General features: G+C 39.1%; 1 protein-coding gene and 5 gene segments (V, D, J or C); all 6 read right to left on the bottom strand.

The window, feature by feature from the left end:
- Positions 1–2,257: 2,257 nt before the first annotated feature.
- On the bottom strand, positions 2,258–3,574 carry LOC120300385. The segment is given in 4 exon segments: positions 2,258–2,302; positions 2,495–2,536; positions 3,037–3,353; positions 3,442–3,574. Coding segments are annotated over 4 exon segments (537 nt in total).
- A 2,147-nt stretch (positions 3,575–5,721) lies between these two features.
- On the bottom strand, positions 5,722–6,422 carry LOC120300379. The segment is given in 3 exon segments: positions 5,722–6,098; positions 6,190–6,234; positions 6,359–6,422. Coding segments are annotated over 3 exon segments (486 nt in total).
- A 2,096-nt stretch (positions 6,423–8,518) lies between these two features.
- Positions 8,519–8,975, bottom strand: LOC120300867. The segment is given in 2 exon segments: positions 8,519–8,763; positions 8,854–8,975. Coding segments are annotated over 2 exon segments (285 nt in total).
- A 3,166-nt stretch (positions 8,976–12,141) lies between these two features.
- LOC120300372 lies at positions 12,142–14,621 on the bottom strand. Its single transcript, XM_039326311.1, has 4 exons — positions 14,499–14,621; positions 14,102–14,412; positions 12,593–12,635; positions 12,142–12,512 (listed from the first exon to the last, which is right to left on the bottom strand). Exons 1-4 carry the CDS (start codon positions 14,536–14,538, stop codon positions 12,142–12,144), a joined length of 765 nt encoding a protein of 254 aa, XP_039182245.1. The 5' UTR covers positions 14,539–14,621.
- Positions 14,622–16,529: 1,908 nt separating this feature from the next.
- LOC120300845 lies at positions 16,530–17,085 on the bottom strand. The segment is given in 2 exon segments: positions 16,530–16,905; positions 16,993–17,085. Coding segments are annotated over 2 exon segments (411 nt in total).
- Positions 17,086–18,405: 1,320 nt separating this feature from the next.
- Positions 18,406–21,009, bottom strand: LOC120300365. The segment is given in 3 exon segments: positions 18,406–18,446; positions 19,301–19,627; positions 20,935–21,009. Coding segments are annotated over 3 exon segments (393 nt in total).
- Positions 21,010–22,434: the final 1,425 nt, after the last annotated feature.

Here is a 22,434-nt window from a genome sequence, read left to right as displayed (position 1 = left end):
CTCTCCATGTAGATGTAGTGCCATCGAGGACTACTCATTCAGTATGATTTGTCAGATTCATCTGGTGGTGATGTTGTCTATTCCACCTTTTCCTAGCTCAGTGGTTCTCAACCTGTGGGTCGGGACCCCATTTGGGGTCGAACGACCATTTCACGGGGGTCGCCAAACAATGCAGTCCGCCATTTTTTCCCCCTTTCCTTAGCTGTGCTACTCCCTTTTATTCTATTGGCTTTTGAAAGCCAATAGAATAGACTCTCTTGAATAGAGTCTAATTCTACTGGCTTTCAAAAGCCAATAGGAATTGTCCAAGCTGTCTCTGCCCTGCTGAGCCCACCAAAAGTCCCATTCTGCAAACGGTGCTGCACCAGTTGAGTAGTCCTCGACTTACGACCGGTTGAATAGTCTTTGACTTACGACCAGTTGGGGGTCGCAGCATTAAAAAGGTTGAGAACCACTGTCCTAGCTTATCAAGGAGTAGGTTGTGGTCTACTTTATCAAATGCCTTACTGAAATCTAAATATACTACGTCCACAGTATTTCGCTGGTCTACTAGTTTAGTCACTTTGTCGAACAATGAAATAAGATTGTTTTGGCATGATCTGTTTTTAACAAACCCATGCTGGCTACTGGTTATAAATTTGTTTGCTTCTAGTTGTTCATAGATCTCCTTTTCCTCTTGCAAAGTGTCTTACTGGATAACCAGAACAAAAGAATCTGGTAGTGAATCCTAATTAGCTAATCCAGGATCTTGGGCTGAATCAGGTTGCAGAGCTGCTCTGAAGAAAGGAAGGTTTTTGTTTAGCATTGGATTCACGTCCTCTCACTGTGTCCCAGCAGTAATAGACTGCCGTGTCTTCAGCTTTTAGATTGTTCATTTGCAAGTACAGCTGGCTTTTGGCATCATCCCTCGAAGTGGTGAAACGTCCTTTAACTTTGTCTGAGTAGTAAATGCTAGATGAACTTGGATATATCTGTGAAACCCATTCCAGTCCTTTCCCTGGAGCCTGTCTCCCCCAGCTCATGTAATAGCTGCTGAAGGTGAATCCAGAGGCTTGGCAGGAGAGATGGAGGGACCCTCCAGGGCTTCTCACATCCCCTCCAGACTCCACCAACTGGGCCTGTGACTGGACACCTAGAAAGAAATGGATTTCAGTGACATCTCTGTATATAAGAACAGCAAATTAAAGGAAATTCTAGAGAGGGAAGCATTACCTCGAAGGACTGCTAGTAAGAAGACCAATTTTGGCCACGGAGTCATTTTTGCTCTTTCTAATGAATGGAGGGGAATAGACAGTAAAAGACTGAGGAAAGAGCTCAAACTTTGTGTTAAGGGAAACCACCTGGCTACTTTAAAGGAGAAATTGTGCCCTGATTTACATATTGTTCCAGATAAAAGAGCCCCACAGGGCATTCACCTATAAATTTCTCTGCACACACATTACAAGCATGATTTTCATGGCACATTACAGAAACACAGAGAGAGAGAAAGAGGTCGCTGTCTAGGGAGACCTTCAGTATGTTCTTTTCTAGGTATCAAAGACTTTGCTGTAAGAAAATGAAACATTCAAAGTTCCCCTTCCCTGTTTACAAGGTGATTCGGTTTCAAGAAAAAAGAGAGAGAGAGAGAGAGAACTGGAATGGAATGGAATGGAGTGGAGTGGAGTGGAGTGGAGGGGAAGGGAAGGGAAGGGAAGGGAAGAGAAGAGAAGAGAAGAGAAGAGAAGAGAAGAGAAGAGAAGAGAAGAGAAGAGAAGAGAAGAGAAGAGAAGAGAAGAGAAGAGAAGAGAGTGCAGAAGGAGATTCAGAAGAAATTGAAAACTTTTTTTCTGCCACAATTATAAGTACATGTTCATAGTGACTCATACTTTATAATTACAAAAGAGTTCACCTTTCTCTATTATCCATTTTTTTCTAATTTCAGAATCACATCATGATTCTGAAATCATCATGAGTGCATTTTTTTCTGTTTTATGAAAAATGTTTATAGAAACATAGTTTCCAATCAACAATGAATATATATTTTCTTTTTCCTAAACAAATAAGCTTGTTAGCCAACTCTGCAACTTCCATCATCTTCCCAGTCAATCTTCCATTGTAGTCCGTGCTGAATTTTTCCATTTTTGAATTGGTTGTAGTTGCCCTGCAGTTATTGCATATAAAAACAAAGATCCGGGATCTTTTCTTTTCTTTTTTCTTTTGTTCTCTTTTGTTTCGTTTCGTTGTTTTCTTTCTCTTTTCTTTTCTTTTCCACTGTCCATTAGTCTGTCTCTGCTTTCAATGATTCTTCATCCTTTAAAATCTTCTAGATGTTAAGAGGTCAATGAAAGCATTTACGCTTCAGTAAGTATATAGCTCTGTGATCTGGACATTATGGGATTGATTTTCCTTAAACACATGAAAAAACTACAGGTGCACAGGATGAAGGCACCATATTTGTTTTCCACATTAAATTCCTTATTAAACAAGGTAGATGAGGGATTCCAATTTTACTCACCCCCCAGAGGTTAGTGGGATTGTAGAAGAAACTACCAAGCAACTACACCAAGACAGGAATACAGTCCAAAATATTTTATCTCAAAAGGGGAGGTTAGAAATTACCAACGTTTCCTACCCTTGATTCAGCCCAACTGATTAAGGGCATTGAATGTACATCAATGCACAAGGAATGAAAAAAGGAACAACATTTGGAAAGTAGCTAAACTCAGGAGCGTTGGCAGTACTAAGAATCAAAGGTGCCTGAACTGCAAAATATATCAAGAAAGACCTGTAGGATATAATTCCATATTACTACCTCAAATTAAACTTTTTTATAAACTAACCAGTTAATTCTACTATCCAGATACTTCCTTTTTTTTCCCAGGTGGCACACTACTTACTCCAAGATCAGTTCTCAGCTTCTACCTAGTATCATGAAGATTTACTCACTGCTTCTCATTTCAATTAGACAAACTCAACCATCTACTGTATAATTGACACAATTTGGAAAATTGCTCTTGTGAGAAGTTTTTGATTGGCTTCAGATTCACCTCCTCTCACTGTGTCTCCCGCACAGTAATAGACCGCCGTGTCTTCAGCTTTGAGGCTGTTCATCTGCAGATACATCTGGCTTTTGGCATTGTCTCTGGAGATGGTGAAGCGGCCCTTCACTTTGTCTGAGTAGCGAATCGTACCAGAAGCATAGCCTATGTATGCCACCCATTCCAGTCCTTTCCCTGGAGCCTGTCTCACCCAGCTCATGTAATAGCTGCTGAAATCAAATCCAGAGGCTTGGCAGGAGAGATGGAGGGACCCTCCAGGTCTTCTCACGTCCCCTCCAGACTCCACCAACTGAGATTGGACTTGAGAATGGACTCCTAAAGAGAAAATATTTTTTTTTAAATGAGATCTCCTGCTTAGAGGAGTAGAACATGGAAATAAACTGTATGTGGGGGAAATAATTACCTTTGAGGACTACTAGAAAGGACACAAGGTTGAGCCACATTTTCACTGAATGAATGGAGGGAATTGACAAGAGACAAGAGAGAAAATTGCACAAGGTTTGTGTTCCAGGGTGTTGTCTGAAGAGGGAAACCATGGGGCTCCTTTAAAGGGGAAATGTTGCCTCAATTTACATATCTGTTGGGATAAAAGAGCCTTTGACAAACACACTTCTGTGAACATCACTTGCATGTGCATTTTGTAATTAACATTGCACCCCTAAGAAAAGGATTGGGAGCCATTTATATTTCTGTGAATTAACAGGTGGAAGGGCAAATTTATTGTGTATTAAATAAAAGAAAAACCTGAAAAATACACAAAATGTATTAGTATCTGTAGTTTTTTTTGACTGTTTTATATAATAACTAAATATGATAATATAATCCTTTCACTTTGTTTCCACTTCCAGTCCAAGGTTTGAAATACCTAGATAAGTTTTTTCTAGTGGCTTAAATGCAAATTTAATACAATTTCTCAGTTACACATTGAGTACTCCTACAATTTTCTTGAGCGTGTTTGAAGGAATTATTACAGAAATAGAATAAAATAAAAATATCCAGTCTCCAAAACTGTTTTATATGTTCACTAAACATGATAATACGATTCCTTCATTTCGATTTTATTTCCAACAAAGATTTGAAAGACCTAGACAGTTTCTCTGGTGACCAAAATCAACAATCCACCATTATATATATATATTTGTTTTCTGAGATTTTTGCGGGTGTTTGTATGTAGGTCTTTGGTTATTCGGATTTTCTCCAGCGTCAAACTGGAAATGTCTTGGCGACGTTTCGATGGTCCTGCAGATGACGAATGGGACTTCGTTGAAACGTCGCCAAGAAACTTCCAATTTTACGCTGGAGAAAACCCGAATAACCAAAGACATATATATATATATATATATATATATATATATATATATATATATATCAGGCTCACTGTGAAGACTGTAGCCCACTGAGATGGGAAATTTTCTTGAGAACTTTTCAGTGATTTAATACAAAAATATATTTTTTAAAAATAATAATTATCAGTCCTATAGAATGAGATAATATCTAATTATATTTTTTTATGAATTGTGGGAAGATTTCCCGTGATTCGGGTCTCCAGCTGGGAAGCAGACCTTCAGCTCAGGCAGAAGAAATGATACAGAATAAAAAAAGCTGCCAGAAAGTAGATTTATTTACAGAAACCAGATGGAGTAATGGTACAGTGATGGTTTCTGGACTAGCTAGTAGTTTCCCAAGGTGAGGAGTCCTGTTCTTATACCTCGCAAGTTATTGAGATTATGATTTGGCTTTTGAAAAAAAAAAAATTCATTTAATTCCATCTAGTTTGTGTCTGTTTGCACCGGTAGCGATTAATATTGTCCTTGGGTGGTATTTCTTTGTTCATGTAAATGTGTTTCTCTATATGGTTTATGTCTGTCTTGTTAGTGTTACAAAAGTTCTACCTAGTGAGGTTGATGGGTTTAATTGTTTTCTAAGACACGTGTTTCTTTTAGTTTGACAGTTTGCCCAGAATTGCTCATGGCGGGGAAGGAAGAATGAGAGACAGGGGTAAAAAAAACTTTTTCTTTTGACTTTAAAGTTTGGTTTGGCTTATCCCTTAAATGGTTCTTTTCCTGAGGTGTACCCCATCCTGAGTCCTTTGGGATTGGGCGTCATATAAATAAAATAAAATAAATAAATAAATAAATCCTTCCTGGGTGCATCTACATCTGTGATGCCAGGTTTATGGGTCTGGGTTTCCTTTGTAATATTTAATTGTAAAATTTCTTTTTCGAAAGGAAATTGCCCACTAGTTTCAGGGTTTGGACTTATTCTGATGCCTCAAGTGTTTCCTTTGGGTGCTCATGGATAGCTATCTCTGACCCCACCACATGCATCCACAGTGGGATTTTATGATACAACATTGCCCCCTAGTGTCATAAATGAGGAGGGGGAGCATGTTCCTAATTCTCCAAGGAGAATTAGGTGTTTCCTCAATTTGAGAATGGCAGTTTGAATATTTAGAAGGTTCACCCTGAGGTTTCATTTCCAGGCTTCTGCCATGATATTAAAGAACAATATTCCATTCGATCTTTTTTCCAGAACATAAATCACCTTGTAAACAGGGAAGATGAAACAGATTTTCAAGCCATTTTCATCATCCTATATTTTTTACAGCAAACTCTCTGATGCCCAGAATAAAACATTCTGAAGTTCTCTCTACACAGAGATCAATCCCCATTGACTAATCCAGTCAAATTGAAGAGCTGCTCTGAAGAAAGGAAGGTTTTTTCCAAGCTCCAGATTCACTTCCTCTCACTGTGTGTCTCGTACAGTAATAGATTGCCGTGTCTTCAGCTTTGAGGCTGTTCATCTGCAGATACAGCTGGCTTTTGGCATTGTCCTTGGAGATGGTGAAGCGACCCTTCACTTTGTCTGAGTAGCGAATAGTAGCAGCAGCATTGCTTATGTATGCCACCCATTCCAGGCCTTTTCCTGGAGCCTGTCTCACCCAGTTCATGTCATAGCTGCTGAAATCAAATCCAGAGGCTTGACAGGAGAGACGGAGGGACCCTCCAGGTCTTCTCACATCCCCTCCAGACTCCACCAACAGGACTTGAGAATGGACTCCTAAAAAGAAAATATATATATTTTTTAAATGAGATCTCCTGCTTAGAGGAGCAGAACATGGAAATAAACTGTATGTGGGGGAAATAATTACCTTTGAGGACTACTAGTAAGGACACAAGGTTGAGCCACATTTTCACTGAATGAATGGAGGGAATTGACAAGAGACAAGAGAGAAAATTGCACAAGGTTTACGTTCCTGGGTGTTGTCTGAAGAGGGAAACCATGGGGCTCCTTTAAAGGGAAATGGTGACTCGATTTACATATCTGTTGGGATAAAAGACCCCTTGACAAATACACTTCTGTGAACATCACTTGCATGTGCATTTTGTAATTAACATTGCACCCCTAAGAAAAGGATTGGGAGCCATTTATATTTCTGTGAATTAACAGGTGGAAGGGCAAATTTATTGTGTATTAAATAAAAGAAAAACCTGAAAAATACACAAAATGTATTAGTATCTGTAGTTTTTTTAACTCTTTTATATGATAACTAAATATGATAATATGATCCTTTCACTTTGTTTCCACTTCCAGTCCAAGGTTTGAAATAGCTAGGTAAATTTTTTTCTGGTGGCTTAAATGCAAAATCTTTTAATAAAATTTCTCAGTTACACACTGAGTACTCCTACAATTTTCTTGAGCATGTTTCAAGGAATTATTACAGAAATAGAATAAAATAAAAATATCCGATCTCCAAAACTGTTTTATATGTTCTCTAAATATGATAATATGATTCCTTCATTTTTTTTTTATTTCCAACAAAGATTTGAAAGACCTAGACAGTTTCTCTGGCGACCAAAACCAACAACCCACCATTATATATATTTGTTTTCTGAGATTTTTGTGGGTGTTTGTATGTAGGTCTTTGGTTATTTGGATTTTCTCCTATGCAAAATTGGAAGTGTCTTGGCAACGTTTCGATGGTCCTGCAGATGACGAATGGGACTTCGTTGAAACGTCGCCAAGAAACTTCCAATTTTATGCAGGAGAATACCCGAATAACCAAAGACCTACATATATATATCAGGCTCACTGTGAAGACTGTAGCCCACTGAGATGGGAAATTTTCTTGAGAACTTTTCAGTGAATTAATACAAAAATATTTTTTTAAAAAAATAATAATTATCAGTCCTCCAGAATGAGACAATATCTAATGACATTTGTTTTATGAATTGTGGGAAGATTTCCTGTGATTCTGGTCTCCAGCTGGGAAGCAGACCTTCAGCTGAGGCGGAAGAAATGATACAGAATAAAAAAAGCTGCCAGAAAGTAGATTTATTTACAGAAACCAGATGGAGTAATGGTACAGGGATGGTTTCTGGACTAGCTAGTAGTTTCCCAAGGTGAGGGGTTCTCTTCTTATACCTCTCAAGTTATTGAGATTATGATTTGGCTTTTTTTTAAAAAAAATGTTCATTTAATTCAATCTAGTTTGTGTCTGCATGGACCAGTAGCGATTAATATTGTCCTTGGGAAATATTTCTTTGTTCACGTAAATGTGTTTCTCTATATGGTTTATGTCTGTCTTGTTAGTGTTACAAAAGTTTTACCTAGTGAGGTTGATGGGTTTAATTGTTTTCTAAGACACGTGTTTCTTTTAGTTTGACAGTTTGCCCAGAATTGGTCACGATAGGGAAGGAAGAATGAGAGACAGGGAAAAAAAAAAAAAAAAACTTTTCTTTCGACTTTAAAGTTTGGTTTGGCTTATCCCTTAAATGGTTCTTTTCCTGAGGTGTCCCCCATCCTTCCTGGGTGCATCTACATCTGTGATGCCAGGTTTATGGGTCTGGGTTTCCTTTGTAATATTTAATTGCAAAATTTCTTTTTTGAAAGGAAATTGCCCACTTCTTTCAGGTTTTGGACTAATTCTGATGCCTCAAGTGTTTCCTTTGGGTGCTCATGGGTAGTTATCTCTGACCCCACCACATGCATCCACAGTGGGATTATATGTTACAACATTGCCCCTAGTGTCATAAATGAGGAGGGGGGCATGTTCCTAATTCTCCAAGGAGAATTAGGTGTTTCCTCAATTTGAGAATCGTAGTTTGGATATTTAGAAGGTTCACCCTGAGGTTTCATTTCCAGGCTTCTGCCATGATATTAAAGAACAATATTCCATTCGATCTTTTTTTCCAGAACATAAATCACCTTGTAAACAGGGAAGATGAAACAGACTTTCAAGCCATTTTCATCATCCTATATTTTCTTACAGCAAACTCTCTGATGCCCAGAATAAAACATTCTGAAGTTCTCTCTAGACAGAGATCAATCCTCATTGACTAATCTAGTCAAATTGAAGAGCTGCTCTGAAGAAAGGAAGGTTTTTTCCAAGCTCCAGATTCACTTCCTCTCACTGTGTGTCTCATACAGTAATAGACTGCTGTGTCTTCAGCTTTGAGGCTGTTCATTTGCAGATACATCTAGCTTTTGGCATTGTCCCTGGAGATGGTGAAGTGACCCTTCACTTTGTCTGAGTAGCGAATAGTAGCAGCAGCATTGCTTATGAATGCCACCCATTCCAGGCCTTTCCCTGGAGAATGTCTAACCCAGCCCATGCCATATCTGCTGAAATCAAATCCAGAGGCTTGGCAGGAGAGATGGAGGGACCCTCCAGGTCTTCTCACATCCCCTCCAGACTCCACCAACTGGACTTGAAACTGGACTCCTAAAAAGAAAATATATATTTTTTTAAATGAGATCTCCTGCTTAGAGGAGCAGAACATGGAAATAAACTGTATGTGGGGGAAATAATTACCTTTGAGGACTACTAGTAAGGACACAAGGTTGAGCCACATTTTCACTGAATGAATGGAGGGAATTGACAAGAGACAAGAGAGAAAATTGCACAAGGTTTATGTTCCTGGGTGTTGTCTGAAGAGGGAAACCATGGGGCTCCTTTAAAGGGGAAATGGTGCCTCGATTTACATATCTGTTGGGATAACAGAGCCCTTGACAAACACACTTCTGTGAACATCACTTGCATGTGCATTTTGTAATTAACATTGCACCCCTAAGAAAAGGATTGGGAGCCATTTATTTTTCTGTGAATTAACAGGTGGAAGGGCAAATTTATTGTGTATTAAATAAAAGAAAAACCTGAAAAATACACAAAATGTATTAGTATCTGTAGTTTTTTAACTGTTTTATATGATAAGTAAATATGATAATATGATCCTTTCACTTTGTTTCCACTTCCAGTCCAAGGTTTGAAATACCTAGGTAATTTTTTTTCTGATGGCTTAAATGCAAAATCTTTTAATAAAATTTCTCAGTTACACACTGAGTACTCCTACAATTTTCTTCAGCATGTTTCAAGGAATTATTACAGAAATAGAATAAAATAAAAATATCCGGTCTCCAAAACTGTTTTATATGTTCACTAAATATGATAATACAATTCCTTCATTTTGTTTTTATTTCCAACAAAGATTTGAAAAACCTAGACAGTTTGTCTGGCGACCAAAACCAACAATCCACCATTATATATATTTGTTTTCTGAGATTTTTGCGGGTGTTTGTTTGCAGGTCTTTGGTTATTCGGATTTTCTCCCGTACAAAATTGGAAGTGTCTTGGCGATGTTTCGATGAAGTCCTGAAGATGACAAATGGGACTTTGTCGAAATGTTGCCCAGAAACTTCCAATTTTACGCTGGAGAAAACCTGAATAACCAAAGACCTATATATATATATATAAAATCAGTTTCACAGTGAAGACTGTAGCCCACTGAGATGTGAAATTTTCTTTGTTCATGCAAATGTGTTTCTCTATATGGTTTATGTCTGTCTTATGTCTGCAATGATATTAAAGAACAATATTCCATTCCATCTTTTTTTCCAGAACATAAATCACCTGGTAAACAGGGAAGATGAAACAGACTTTCAAGCCATTTTCATCACCCTATATTTTCTTACAGCAAACTCGCTGATACCCAGAATAAAACATTCTGAAGTTCTCCCTAGACAGAGATCAATCATCAATGACTAATCTAGTCAAGTTGAAGAGCTTCTCTGAAGAAAAGAAGGTTCTTGTTTGGCTTCAGATTCACTTCCTCTCACTGTGTGTCTCGCACAGTAATAGACTGCTGTGTCTTCAGCTTTGAGGCTGTTCATTTGCAGATACAGCTGGCTTTTGGCATTGTCCCTGGAGATGGTAAAGCGACCCTTCACTTTGTCTGAGTATCAAATAGTACCAGAATCGGTGTTTATGAATGCCACCCATTCCAGGCCTTTTCCTGGAGCCTGTCTCACCCAGTGCATCCAATAGCTGCTGAAGGTGAATCCAGAACCTTGGCAGGAGAGACGGAGGGACCCTCCAGGTCTTCTCACATCCCCTCCAGATTCCACCAATAGGACTTGAGACTGGATTCCTAAAAGGAATATTTTTTAATGAGATCTCCTGCATCTAAGAGCAGAATTTGGAAATAAAACATATAGTGGAAATCATTACCTTTGAGGACTACTAGTAAGGACACAAGGTTTAGTAACATTTTTGATTGCTCTAATGAATGGGGGGAAGTGATAGGAGATTAAGGAAATATCACAAGGTTTATGATTCTGGGTGTAGTCTGAAGAGGGAAACCATGGGGCTCCTTTAAAGGGGAAATGGTGCCTCAATTTACATATCTGTTGGGATAAAAGAGCCCTTGACAAACACACTTCTGTGAACATCACTTGCATGTGCATTTTGTAATTAACATTGCACGCCTAAGAAAAGGATTGGGAGCCATTTATTTTTCTGTGAATTAATAGGTGGAAGGGCAAATTTATTGTGTATTAAATAAAAGAAAAGCCTGAAAAATACACCATATGAACTCTCTTATTTGTTTATTTTATGGAAAAATCCCAAATACATTAAATGGCAGCTCAACTGCAAGGAATGCTGTTTCAGCTAGACTAGTTAGCTCAACTCACAAAGTCAAACTTAAATCATATTGTGACCCATTATTTGAAAAAGAATGATAAATAATTATCTTTGTATTATCCAAAATATATGCATTTTCTTTGCTTTAGATTATCTGTCACAAAATCAGATGGGGCTTTCCAGTAAGGATTTTGGTGTCTTGAGAAATTAAATTCTTTTCAGATCCATTGAAAGAAACTTTAAAATCTTCTAGATTGTTGTATGTATTAATATCTGTATTTTTTTAACTGTTTTATATGTTCAGTGAATATGATAATGTGATCCTTTCACTTTGTTTCCATTTCCAGGCAAAGATTTGAAATAACTAGATAAGTTTTTCTGGTGACTTTAAAGGCAAAATCTATCTTTTTATGAAATTTCTCAGTTTCACACTGAGTAACCTTACAATTTTCTTCAGAATGTTTTAATGATTTATTAAGGAAATAATAATAATAAAAATACCTGGCCTCCAAAACTGTTTAATATGTTAACTGAATATGATAATATAATCCCTTCATTTTGTTTTTATTTCCAACAAAGATTTGAAATACCTAGACAGTTTCTCTGGAGACCAAAACCAACAATCCACCAATGTGTGTATATGTATGTATGTATGTATGTATGTATGTATGTATGTATGTATGAGTATTTCTTTGTTCATGTAAATGTGTTTCTCTGTATGGTTTATATCTTTCTTGTTAGTGTTACAAAAGTTCTACCTAGTGAGGTTGATGGGTTTAATTGTTTTCTAAGACACCTGTTTCTTTTAGTTTGCAGTTTGCCCAGAATTGTTCAGGGCGGGGAAGGAAGAATGAGAGACAGGGAAAAAAAAAAAAACTTTTCTTTGAATTTTAAAATTTGGTTTGGCTTATCCCTTAAATGGTTCTTTTCCTGAGGTGTACCCCATCCTTCCTGGGTGCATCTACATCTGTGTTGGCAGATTTATTGGTCTGGGTTTCCTTTGTAATATTTAATTGTAAAATTTCTTTTTCCAAAGGAGATTCCCCACTTATTACAGGGTTTGGACTAATTCTGATGTCTCAAGTGTTTCCTTTGGGTGTTAATGGGTAGCTAATGGTGCTAATGGGTAGCTATCTCTGAAGTTCTCTCTAGCCAGAGATCAATCCTCATTGACTAATCTAGTCAAATTGAAGAGCTGCTCTGAAGAAAGGAAGGTTCTTGCCTGGCTTGAGATTCACTTCCTCTCACTGTGCCTCTCGCACAGTAATAGACAGCCTTGTCTTCAGCTTTGAGGCTGCTCATTTGCAGATACAGCTGGCTTTTGGCATCGTCTCTGGAGATGGTGAAGCGGCCCTTCACTTTGTCTGAGTAGTAAGTGCTAGATGTAGCCATGCTTGCAACCCATTCCAGTCCTTTCCCTGGAGCCTGTCTCACCCAGCCCATCCAATAGCCACTGAAGGTGAATCCAGATCCTTGGCAGGAGAGACGGAGGGATTCTCCAGGTCTTCGCACATCTCCTCCAGACTCCACCAACTGCACTTGAGACTGGACTCCTAAAAGGAATATTTTTTAATGAGATCTCCTGCATCTAAGAACAGAATTTAGAAATAAATCATATAGTGGAAATCATTACCTTTGAGGACTACTAGTAAGGACACAAGGTTTAGTAACATTTTTGATTACTCTAATGAATGGAGGGAAGCGATTGAAGAAGATTTGGGAAATATTACAAGGTTTATGCTTCTGGGTGTTGTATTAAAAGGGAAACCATGGGACTCCTTTAAAGGGGAAATTGTTCCTCGATTTACATATCTGTTGGGATAAAAGAGGCCCTCAGCGCATTGACAAGCACACTTCTGTAAATATCATTTCCTTGTGTGTTTTGTAATTAACATTCCAGTCCTAAGAAAATGGTTGGGAACATTTTTTTTGGGGGGGGGTGAGTTAATAGGATTGCTGCACATTAACGAACATAAAGGAAAAGAAAAATTTCAGCCCTTCTCAAAATGATTCAAGGTAATAGAGGTGAAACTAATTTACTTATTAGAGAACATATAAAAAGGCTAGCACATCAGACTACAAGACAGCCTCCTTACCTTCCCTTTGTTTTATGAAAAATAAATGGCAGCTAAATTTCAAGGAACATTGTGTTATTAGAATAGTTGGGCCACTCAACTCACCAAATCAAATTTAAGTCACATTGTGACCAAATACACCCTCTTATTTGAAACAAAATGATAAATAATTATCTTCGTATTATCCAAAACATTTTGTTTGCTCTAGGTTTTCTGTCATAAAGCCAGATAGGGCTTCCCAGCTAGGATTTTAGTGCCTTGAGAAATTAAATTATTTTGAGATCCATTAAGAGAAACTGTAAAATTTTCTGGGTTGGTGTATGTATTCACCTCCATAATGTTTTAACTGTTTAAATGTTCAATGAATGTGATAATATAATCCATTTCATTTTGTTTTCATTTTCAGCAAGGGTTTGAAATGTTTAAACAGTTTCTCTGGTGACAAAACCAACAATATATTATTTGATGAAAATTCTCAGCTTCGCAGTGCACACTGTACCATCCTGAGACATGAAATTTTCTTGAGATATTTTCAGAGAATTATTACAGAAATAAAATAAAAAAGTAACTGGCCTCCAAAATATCTAATTACAGGTTTTTTTACACCTTAGCTCACCCCTGCACACACAATGGGATTTCATGTAGCAACATTGCCCCCCAGTGTCAAAAATGAGGAGGGGAAGCATATTCCTAATTCTCCAAGGATTTTTTTTTTTTTTTAGTGCAGGTGTTTCCTCTTTATGTGAATGGCAGTTTGGATATTTAGGAGGTTCACCATGACACTAATTCCCAGACTTCTGCTGTGATATTAAAGGACAATATTAAATTCCTTGTATTTTTTTCCCTCAAGATAGATCACCTTGTAAACAGGGAAGATGAAATGGGAATTTTTAAGCCATTTTCATCATCCTATATTTTCTTACAGCAAACTCTCTGATACCCAGAATAAAATATTCTGAAGTTCTCTCTAGACAAAGATCAATCCTCATTGACTAATCCAGTCAACTTGAAGAGCTGCTCTGAAGAAAGGAAGGTTCTTGTCTGGCTTCAGATTCACTTCCTCTCACTGTGTCTCTCGCACAGTAATAGACTGCCGTGTCTTCAGCTTTGAGGCTGTTCATTTGCAGATACAGCTGGCTTTTGGCATTGTCTCTGGAGATGGTGAAGCAGCCCTTCACTTTGTCTGAGTAGAACTTTCCACTAGAATCATGATAGATGTGTGCAACCCATTCCAGTCCTTTCCCTGGAGGCTGCCTCACCCAGCTCATGCTGTAGCCACCAAAGTTGTATCCAGAACCTTGGCAGGAGAGATGGAGGGACTCTCCAGGTCTTCTCACATCCCCTCCAGATTCCACCAACTGTCCTTGAGACTGCACTCCTAAGAAGAAAAGATTATTATTATTTTTAAATGAGATCACCTGCGTACAGGAGAAGAGCATGGAACTATATGGGGGAAATAATTACCTTTGAGGACTAGTAGTATGAAGAGAATGTTTTGCCACATTTTGCTCACTCTAATGAGTGGAGGGAATTGTCAAGAGAGGATTCTGGAAATAGCACAAGGTTTATGTTGGTGGGAGTTGTCTGAAAAGGAAAACTATGGGGCTCCTTTAAAGGGGAAATGGTGTCTTGATTTACATATCTGTTGGGATAAAAGAGCCCCTCAGGGCATTGACTAATACATTTGTGTGAGCATCACTTCTATGTGCATTTTGTAATTAACATTCCAATCCTAAGAAAATGGTTCATTTCCAGCAAAGATTTAAAATATGCAGACATTTTTTTCTGGTGCCAATCATCAATGATACATTATTTTATTAACATTCTCAGCTTTTTGGTGAGTGTAAGGAGAAATTTCCTGACAGCGAGAACAATTAATCAATGGAACAACTTGCCTCCAGAGGTTGTGGATGTTCCAATGCTGGAGATTTTTACGAAGTGATTTGACAACCTTTGTATGAAATGGAATACGGTCTCCTCCTTGAATGGGGGGTTGGAGTACAAGATTTACAAGGTCCCTTCCAACTCTTTTATCCTCCTCATCCTCCCCCTCCCCCCCTCCTCCTTTTCTAAGAACAGACTGTACAATCATTTGTCTGGAATGGTATAACGCAGTGGTGGCGAACCTATGGCACAGGTGACAGAGGCAACACTTAGAGCCCTTTCTGTGTGCCTGTGCACTGTCATCCCTGTCCTAGGCCTTCAGCTGGGTTTTATAAAACCTTTTTGCTTTAGGCCTCCGCCGCTGTGTGCAAAAATAAAAAAAAGGTTCAATCAATCAGTCAATTTCAACTTCTCATGAGAAAAAAAAAATCTTGCAAAGTTAGAATTGATTGATTGAAGCTTTTAGTCCCACCCAGTCTGCCATTACTACCACAGCCACACCCACCCAATGGGCCACGCCCAGCCAATGGGCCACACCCAGCCAATGGGCAACACCCACCCAGCACCCAAAGATGCATAAGTGGGTTTTGGGTTACAGTTTGGGCACTCAATTTCTAAAAGGTTCGCCATCACTGGTATAAGGTCTGCTGCTTGAGCAGAGGGATGGACTAGACAATTCCAAAATAAGAAAATATACAATTATACATATTTTATTCCCGAAAATACCTCTTCCAGATGTGTAGACAGTTTGGATTTTGAGACAATATTGCCTCCAGAATTAAAACTGGTGAAAGGACACATCAACCTCATTTTCTAAGGAGTTTCATTCAGAGCGCATATTTCCCCAATGTGTGTTTGGCAGTTTGAATATTTTGTTGTTGTTGTTAATTGCTAAGTCGTGTCTGACCCATCGTGGTCCCATGGACAACGTTCCTCCAGGTCTTCCTGTCCTCTACCATCTTCTGGAGTTCATTTTTCACACCTACTGCTTCAGTGACTCGATCCAGCCATCTCATTCTCTGTTGTCCCCTTCTTCTATTGCCCTCAATCTTTCCCAGCATTAGGCCCTTCTCCAGTGAGTCCTTCCTTCTCATTAGGTGGCCAAAATATTTAAGTTTCTACTTCAGCATCTGGCCTTCTAAAGAGCAGTCAGAGTTGATATCTTCTAGGACTGACCAGTTTGAATGCCTTGCAGTCCAAGGGACTCGCAGGAGTCTTCTCCAGCACCATAGTTCAAAGGCCTCAATTCTTTGGTGCTCAGTCTTTCTTATGGTCCAACTTTCACAGCCATACATTGCAACCGGGAAAACCATGGCCCGGACTATACACACTTTTGTTGGCAGAGTGATGTCTCTGCTTTTTAGTATGCTGTCTTGATTTTTATATAGGATTATCCTAAAGTTCCATTTCCATCCTTTCACCATGATACTAAAAGACTACATTCCCTTCCAATGAAGCCAAATCATCTTGTAAATAGGGACAGGGTACTTGGATTTTTTGTTTTGTTTTCTTTTGTTTTCTTACAACACACTTTTTGAAACCCAGAATAAAACATCGTGAAGTTCTCATTGGAAATCAATCAATCTTCATTGACTAATCCAGGATCTGGGACTCAGTCAAGTTGAAGAACTGCTCTGAAGAAAGGAAGGTTCTTGTTTGGCTTCAGATTCACTTCCTCTCACTGTGCCTCTTGCACAGTAATATACGGCTGTGTCTTCAGCTGTGAGGCTGCTCATTTGCAGATACAGCTGGCTTTTGGCATCATCCCTGGAGATGGTGAAGCGTCCCTTCACTTTGTCTGAGTAGTAAGTGATAGATGAACCCATGTGTGCAACCCATTCCAGTCCTTTCTCTGGAAACTGTCTCCCCCAGCTCATGCTAAAGCTGCTGAAAGGGAATCCAGAGGCTTGGCAGGAGAGACGGAGGGACCCTCCAGGTCTTTGCAGATCTCCTCCAGACTCCACCAACTGGACTTGAGACTGGACTCCTAAAAAGAAAGTTTTTTTTTTTAATGAGATCTCCTGCATAGAGGAATAGAACATGGTAATAAACTCTACGTAGGGAAAACAATTACCTTTGAGGATTACTAATAAGGACACAATGTTTAGCCACATTTTTGCTCACTCAAAGGATTTGGCAACTAGCACAAGGTTTATGTTGATGGGAGTTGTCTGAAAAGGGAAACTATGGGGCTCCTTTGAAGGAGAAATTGTGTCTTGATTTACATATCTGTTGGGATAAAAGAGCTTCATATGACATTGACTAACACATTTTGGTGAACATACTTTCCATGTGCATTTTTCAATTAATAATCAAACCCTAAGAAAAAAAGTAGGGACTCGTTGTTTTTCTTATGAGTTTACTGAATATTCAATAAAACAGTCTTGCAAAATTTCAACACTTCTCAAAGTGATGCAAGTATTTTTGAGTTCCATTGAGGAAAATTTTGAAATCTTCTTGTTTGGTGTATATATTAGTATCTATATTGTTTTAAGTGTTTTATATGTTCACTGAGTGTGATAATATAATCCTTTCATGTGATTTCCATTTCCAGAAAAGATTTGAAATACCTAGATAGGTTTCTCTGTCATCAAAAACCCAAATTCCATTTTTAATAACATTTCTCAGTTTCATATTGAAGTCTTCTGTGTTGTAAAATCTTCTTGAGAACTTTTATATACAGAAATCAAATAAAAAAGGTATCTGGCCTCCAAAATGAGACACTATATAATGACATTTGTTTTATTCCCTTCCCCACTGCCACCTGGTGCATATTAAATGGGATTTCATGTAGCAACATTTCCCCCCAATGTCAAAATTTTGGAGGCGAAGCTTGTTCTTAATTCTCCAAGGAGATTCTTTGGGTCCAGATGTTTCTTCAATACATGAATTGCAGTTTGGATGTGTAGAAGGTTACTCTGAAGTTTCATTTCCAGACTTCTACCGTGATTCTAAAGGTCAATATTCCATTCCATTTTTTTTCCTGAAGATAGATCAGCCACTTTCAAGCCACTTTCATCATCTTACATTTTCTTGCAGAAAACTGTCTGATACCCAAGAAGAAAACATCCTGAAGTTCTCACTAGACATCGGTCAATCCTCATTGACTAATCCATGGTCTGTGGCTCTGTCAAGTTGAAGAACTGCTCTGAAGAAAGGAAGATTCTTCTTTGGCTTCAGATTCACTTCCTCTCACTGTGTCTCTCATACAGTAGTAGACTGTTGTATCCTCTGGTTTGAGGCTGTTCATTTGTAGATACAGCTGGATTTTGGAATTTTCCCTGGAGATGGCGAAGCATCCCTTCACTTTGTCTGAGTAGTAAATGCTAGATGTACTCGTGCTTGCAACCAATTCCAGTCCTGTTCCTGGAGCTTATCTCACCCAGTGCTTGTCATAGTTGCTGAAGGTGAATCTAGATCCTTGGCAGGAGAGATGGAGAGACCCTTCAGGCCTTCTCAAATCCCCTCCAGACTCCAAAAACTGGATTTAAAACTGGACTCCTATTTTTTTTTTCTGAATGAGATCTCCTGCATACAAGAGCAGAACATGGAAATAAATTTTACATAGTGAAAATAATTACCTTTGAGGACTACTAGCATGGACGCAAGGTTTAGCCACATTTTTGCTCACTCTAATGAATGGAGGGAATTATCAGGGGAAAATGCAGGAAATTGCCCAAGGTTTATCTTGGTGGAATTTGTCTGAAAGGGGAAACTATGGGGCTCCTTTAAAGGGGAAATTGTGTCCTGATTTACATATCTGTTGGGATAAAAGAGCCCCTCAGGGCATTGACTAATACATTTGTGTGAGCATCACTTCTATGTGCATTTTGTAATTCACATTCCAATCCTAAGAAAATGGTTCAGACCCATTTTTTTCCCCACTGTGAGTTAGGAGAAAGGGACAGTTTGCAAATACATTTCAGTGAACTTCCATTTGTGTTTTTCAACTGAAATCTCAGCCCTATAAAAAGAGTTGGAGTTTGAAACAACAGTGCCTCCAGAATCAAAACTGAGGAGAGGACACATCAACCTCATTTTCCAAGGAGTTTCATTCAGAGCGCATATTTCTCCTATGTGTGTTTGGCCGTTTGAATATTTTGGATTATCCTAAAGTTCCATTTCCATCCTTCCACCATGATACTAAAAGACTATATTCCATTCAAATGAAACCAAATCACCTTGCAAATAGGGACAGGGTACTTGGATTTTTTTTGTTTGTTTGTTTTTTCTTTTGTTTTTTTACAATTCACTTTTTGAAACCCAGAATAAAACATCCTGAAGTTCTCATTAGAAATCAATCAATCTTCATTGACTAATCCAGGATCTGGGACTCAGTCAAGTTGAAGAACTGCTCTGAAGAAAGGAAGGTTCTTGTTTGGCTTCAGATTCACTTCCTCTCACTGTGTCTCTCGTACAGTAATAGATGGCCATGTCTTCAGCTTTGAGGCTGTTCATCTGCAGATACAGCTGGCTTTGGGCATCATCCCTGGAGATGGTGAAGCAACCCTTCACTTTGTCTGAGTAGTAAGTGCTAGATGTATCCATGCTTGCAACCCATACCAGTCCTTTCCCTGGAGCCTGTCTCACCCAGCCCATCCAATAGTTGCTGAAGGTGAATCCTGAGGCTTGGCAGGAGAGATGGAGGGACCCTCCAGGTCTTCGCACATCTCCTCCAGACTCCACCAGCTGCACTTGAGACTGGACTCCTAAAAGGAATATATTTTTAATGAGATCTCCTGCATCAAAGAGCAGAATTTGGAAATAAAACATATAGTGGAAATCATTACCTTTGAGGACTACTAGTAAGGACACAAGGTTTAGTAACATTTTTGATTGCTCTAATAAATGGAGGGAAGCGATTGAAGAAGATTCGGGAAATATTACAAGGTTTATAATTCTGGGTGTTGTCTGTAAAGGGAAACCATGGGGCTCCTTTAAAGGGGAAATTGTGCCTCGATTTACATATCTGTTGGGATAAAAGAGCCCCTCAGCGCATTGAGAAGCACACTTCTGTAAATATCGCTTCCATGTGCGTTTTATAATTAACATTCCAGTCCTAAGAAAAGGATTTGGACCATTTTTTGTGTGAGTTTATAGGAAAAGGGGCCAGTTTGCTGCATATTAACTAACAGAAAAGACTGAAAAAATCCAGCCCTTCTCTAAATGATTGAAGGCAATAGAAATGAAACTAATTTACCTATTAGAGAACATATAAAAAGGCTAGCGCATCAAACTTTCTTACAAGACAGCCTCATTACCCTTTCTTTGTTTTATGGAAAATAAATGGCAGATAAACTTCAAGGAACATTGTGTCACTAGAATAGTTGGGCCACTCAACTCAGAAAATCAAACTTAGGTCTTATTGTGACCAAAAACACCCTCTTATTTGAAACAGAATGATAAATAATTCTCTTTGTATTATTCAAAATATTTTGCTTGCTCTAGGTTATCTGTCATAAAGCCAGATAGGGCTTCCCAGCAAGGATTTTGCTGCCTTGAGAAATTAAATTCTTTTGTGATCCATTAAAGGAAACTTTAAAATTTTCTGGGTTGGTGTATGAATTCGTCTCCACAATGTTTTAACTTTTTAAATCAGTGGTTCTCAACTTGTGGGTCGCGACCTCATTTGGGGTCGAACGACCATTTCACGGGGGTCGTCAAACAACGCACACCATTTTTTCCCCTTTTTCCTTAGCTGTGCTACTCCCTTTTATTCTATTGGCCTTTGAAAGCCAATAGAATAGACTCTCTTGAATAGAGTCTAATTCTATTGGCTTTCAAAAGCCAATAGGAATTGTCTGGGCTATCTCTGCCCTGCTGAGCCTGCCAAAAGTCCCAGTCTGCAAACGGTGCTGCAAGTTGTCTGCAGCGAAGGTGAGCTGTCTGGAAGTTTCCACCCCTCCCTGCTGAGCAACTACTAAAAATGTAAGTAAAAGGGCCAGGGGTGGGAGGTGGGAGGCCGGCGGGCGCAGGGAGGATTGCTGGTGTGCGTGGGGCCCGGTGGGTACCTTACCTCCCCTGAAGTTCTCACTAGACATCGATCAATCCTCATTGACTAATCCATGGTCTGTGGCTCTGTCAAGTTGAAGAACTGCTCTGAAGATAGGAAGATTCTTCTTTGGCTTCAGATTCACTTCCTCTCACTGTGTCTCTCATACAGTAGTAGACTGTGGTGTCCTCTGATTTGAGGCTGCTCATTTGCAGATACAGCTGGATTTTGGAATTTTCCCTGGAGATGGCGAAGCATCCCTTCACTTTGGCTGATTAGTAAATGCAAGATGTACTCGTGCCTGCAACCCATTCCAGTCCTTTTCCTGGAGCTTGTCTCAACCAGTGCTTGTTATGGTTGCTGAAGGTGAATCTAGATCAGTGGTTCTCAACCTGTGGGTCGGGACCCCATTTGGGGTCGAACGACTATTTCACGGGGGTCGCCAAACAATACAGTCCACCATTTTTTCCCCTTTTCCTTAGCTGTGCTACTCCCTTTTATTCTATTGGCTTTTGAAAGCCAATAGAATAGACTCTCTTGAATAGAGTCTAATTCTATTGGCTTTCAAAAGCCAATAGGAATTGTCCAGGCAGTCTCTGCCCTGCTGAGCCCGCCAAAAGCCCCGTTCTCCAAACGTGCTGCACCAGTTGAGTAGTCCTCGACTTACGACCAGTTGAGTAGTCCTTTACTTACGACCGGTTGGGGGTCACACCATTAAAAAGGTTGAGAACCACTGATCTAGATCCTTGGCAGGAGAGATGGAGGGACCCTCCAGGCCTTCTCACATCCCCTCCAGACTCCAAAAACTGGACTTGAGACTGGACTCCTAAAAATATTTTTTAATGAGATCTCCTGCATACAAGAGCAGAACATGGAAATAAATTTTACATAGTGAAAATAATTACCTTTGAGGACTACTAGCAAGGACGCAAGGTTTAGCCACATTTTTGCTCACTCTAATGAATGGAGGGAATTGACAGGGGAAAATGCAGGAAATTGCCCACGGTTTATGTTGGTGGAATTTGTCTGAAAAGGGAAACTATGTGGCTCCTTTAAAGGGGAAATTGTGTCCTGATTTAGATATTTATTGGAATAAAAGAGCTCCTCAGGGCATTGACTAATACATTTATGTGAGCATCACTTCTAGGTGCATTTTGTAATTAACATTCGAATCCTAAGAAAATGGTTCAGACCCATTTTTTTCCCTCTGTGAGTTAGGAGAAAGGGACAGTTTGCTAATACATTTCAGGGAACTTCCATTTGTGTTTTTCAATTAATCAATGGAACAACTTGCCTCCAGAGGTTGTGGATATTCCAACACTGGAGGTTTTAAAGAAGTGATTGGACAACCCTTTGTGTGAAATGGAATACGGTCTCCTTCTTGAACGGGGGGTTGGACTAGAAGATTTACAAGGTCCCTTCCAACTCTGTTATCTCTCCCCACTCCTCATACTTTTTAAAGAAGAGACTGTACAACCATTTGTCTGGAATGGTATTAGGCAATGGTGGCGAACCCATGGCACG

This window comes from Crotalus tigris, unplaced genomic scaffold, assembly GCF_016545835.1.
Source record: "Crotalus tigris isolate CLP2741 ecotype Arizona unplaced genomic scaffold, ASM1654583v1 scf7180000017614.5298720, whole genome shotgun sequence".
NCBI classification, from domain to species: domain Eukaryota; kingdom Metazoa; phylum Chordata; class Lepidosauria; order Squamata; family Viperidae; genus Crotalus; species Crotalus tigris.
Note: the sequence above shows the minus strand (reverse complement) of the source record. Positions and strands in the feature narration are given on the sequence as shown.

Bases quoted from the DNA above. Each gene is read 5' to 3' on its own strand.
- LOC120300372 (XM_039326311.1), bottom strand. From the start codon at position 14,538: ATGTGGCAAAACATTCTCTTCATACTACTAGTCCTCAAAG. The intron at 12,636-14,101 runs GTGAGAGGAAGT...TTAGAGTAATCA, and splicing joins ATTACTGTGCGAGAGACACA to AAAATGTTACTAAACCTTGT. The intron at 12,513-12,592 runs GTAATGATTTCC...TATTCCTTTTAG, and splicing joins CTTACTAGTAGTCCTCAAAG to GAGTCCAGTCTCAAGTGCAG.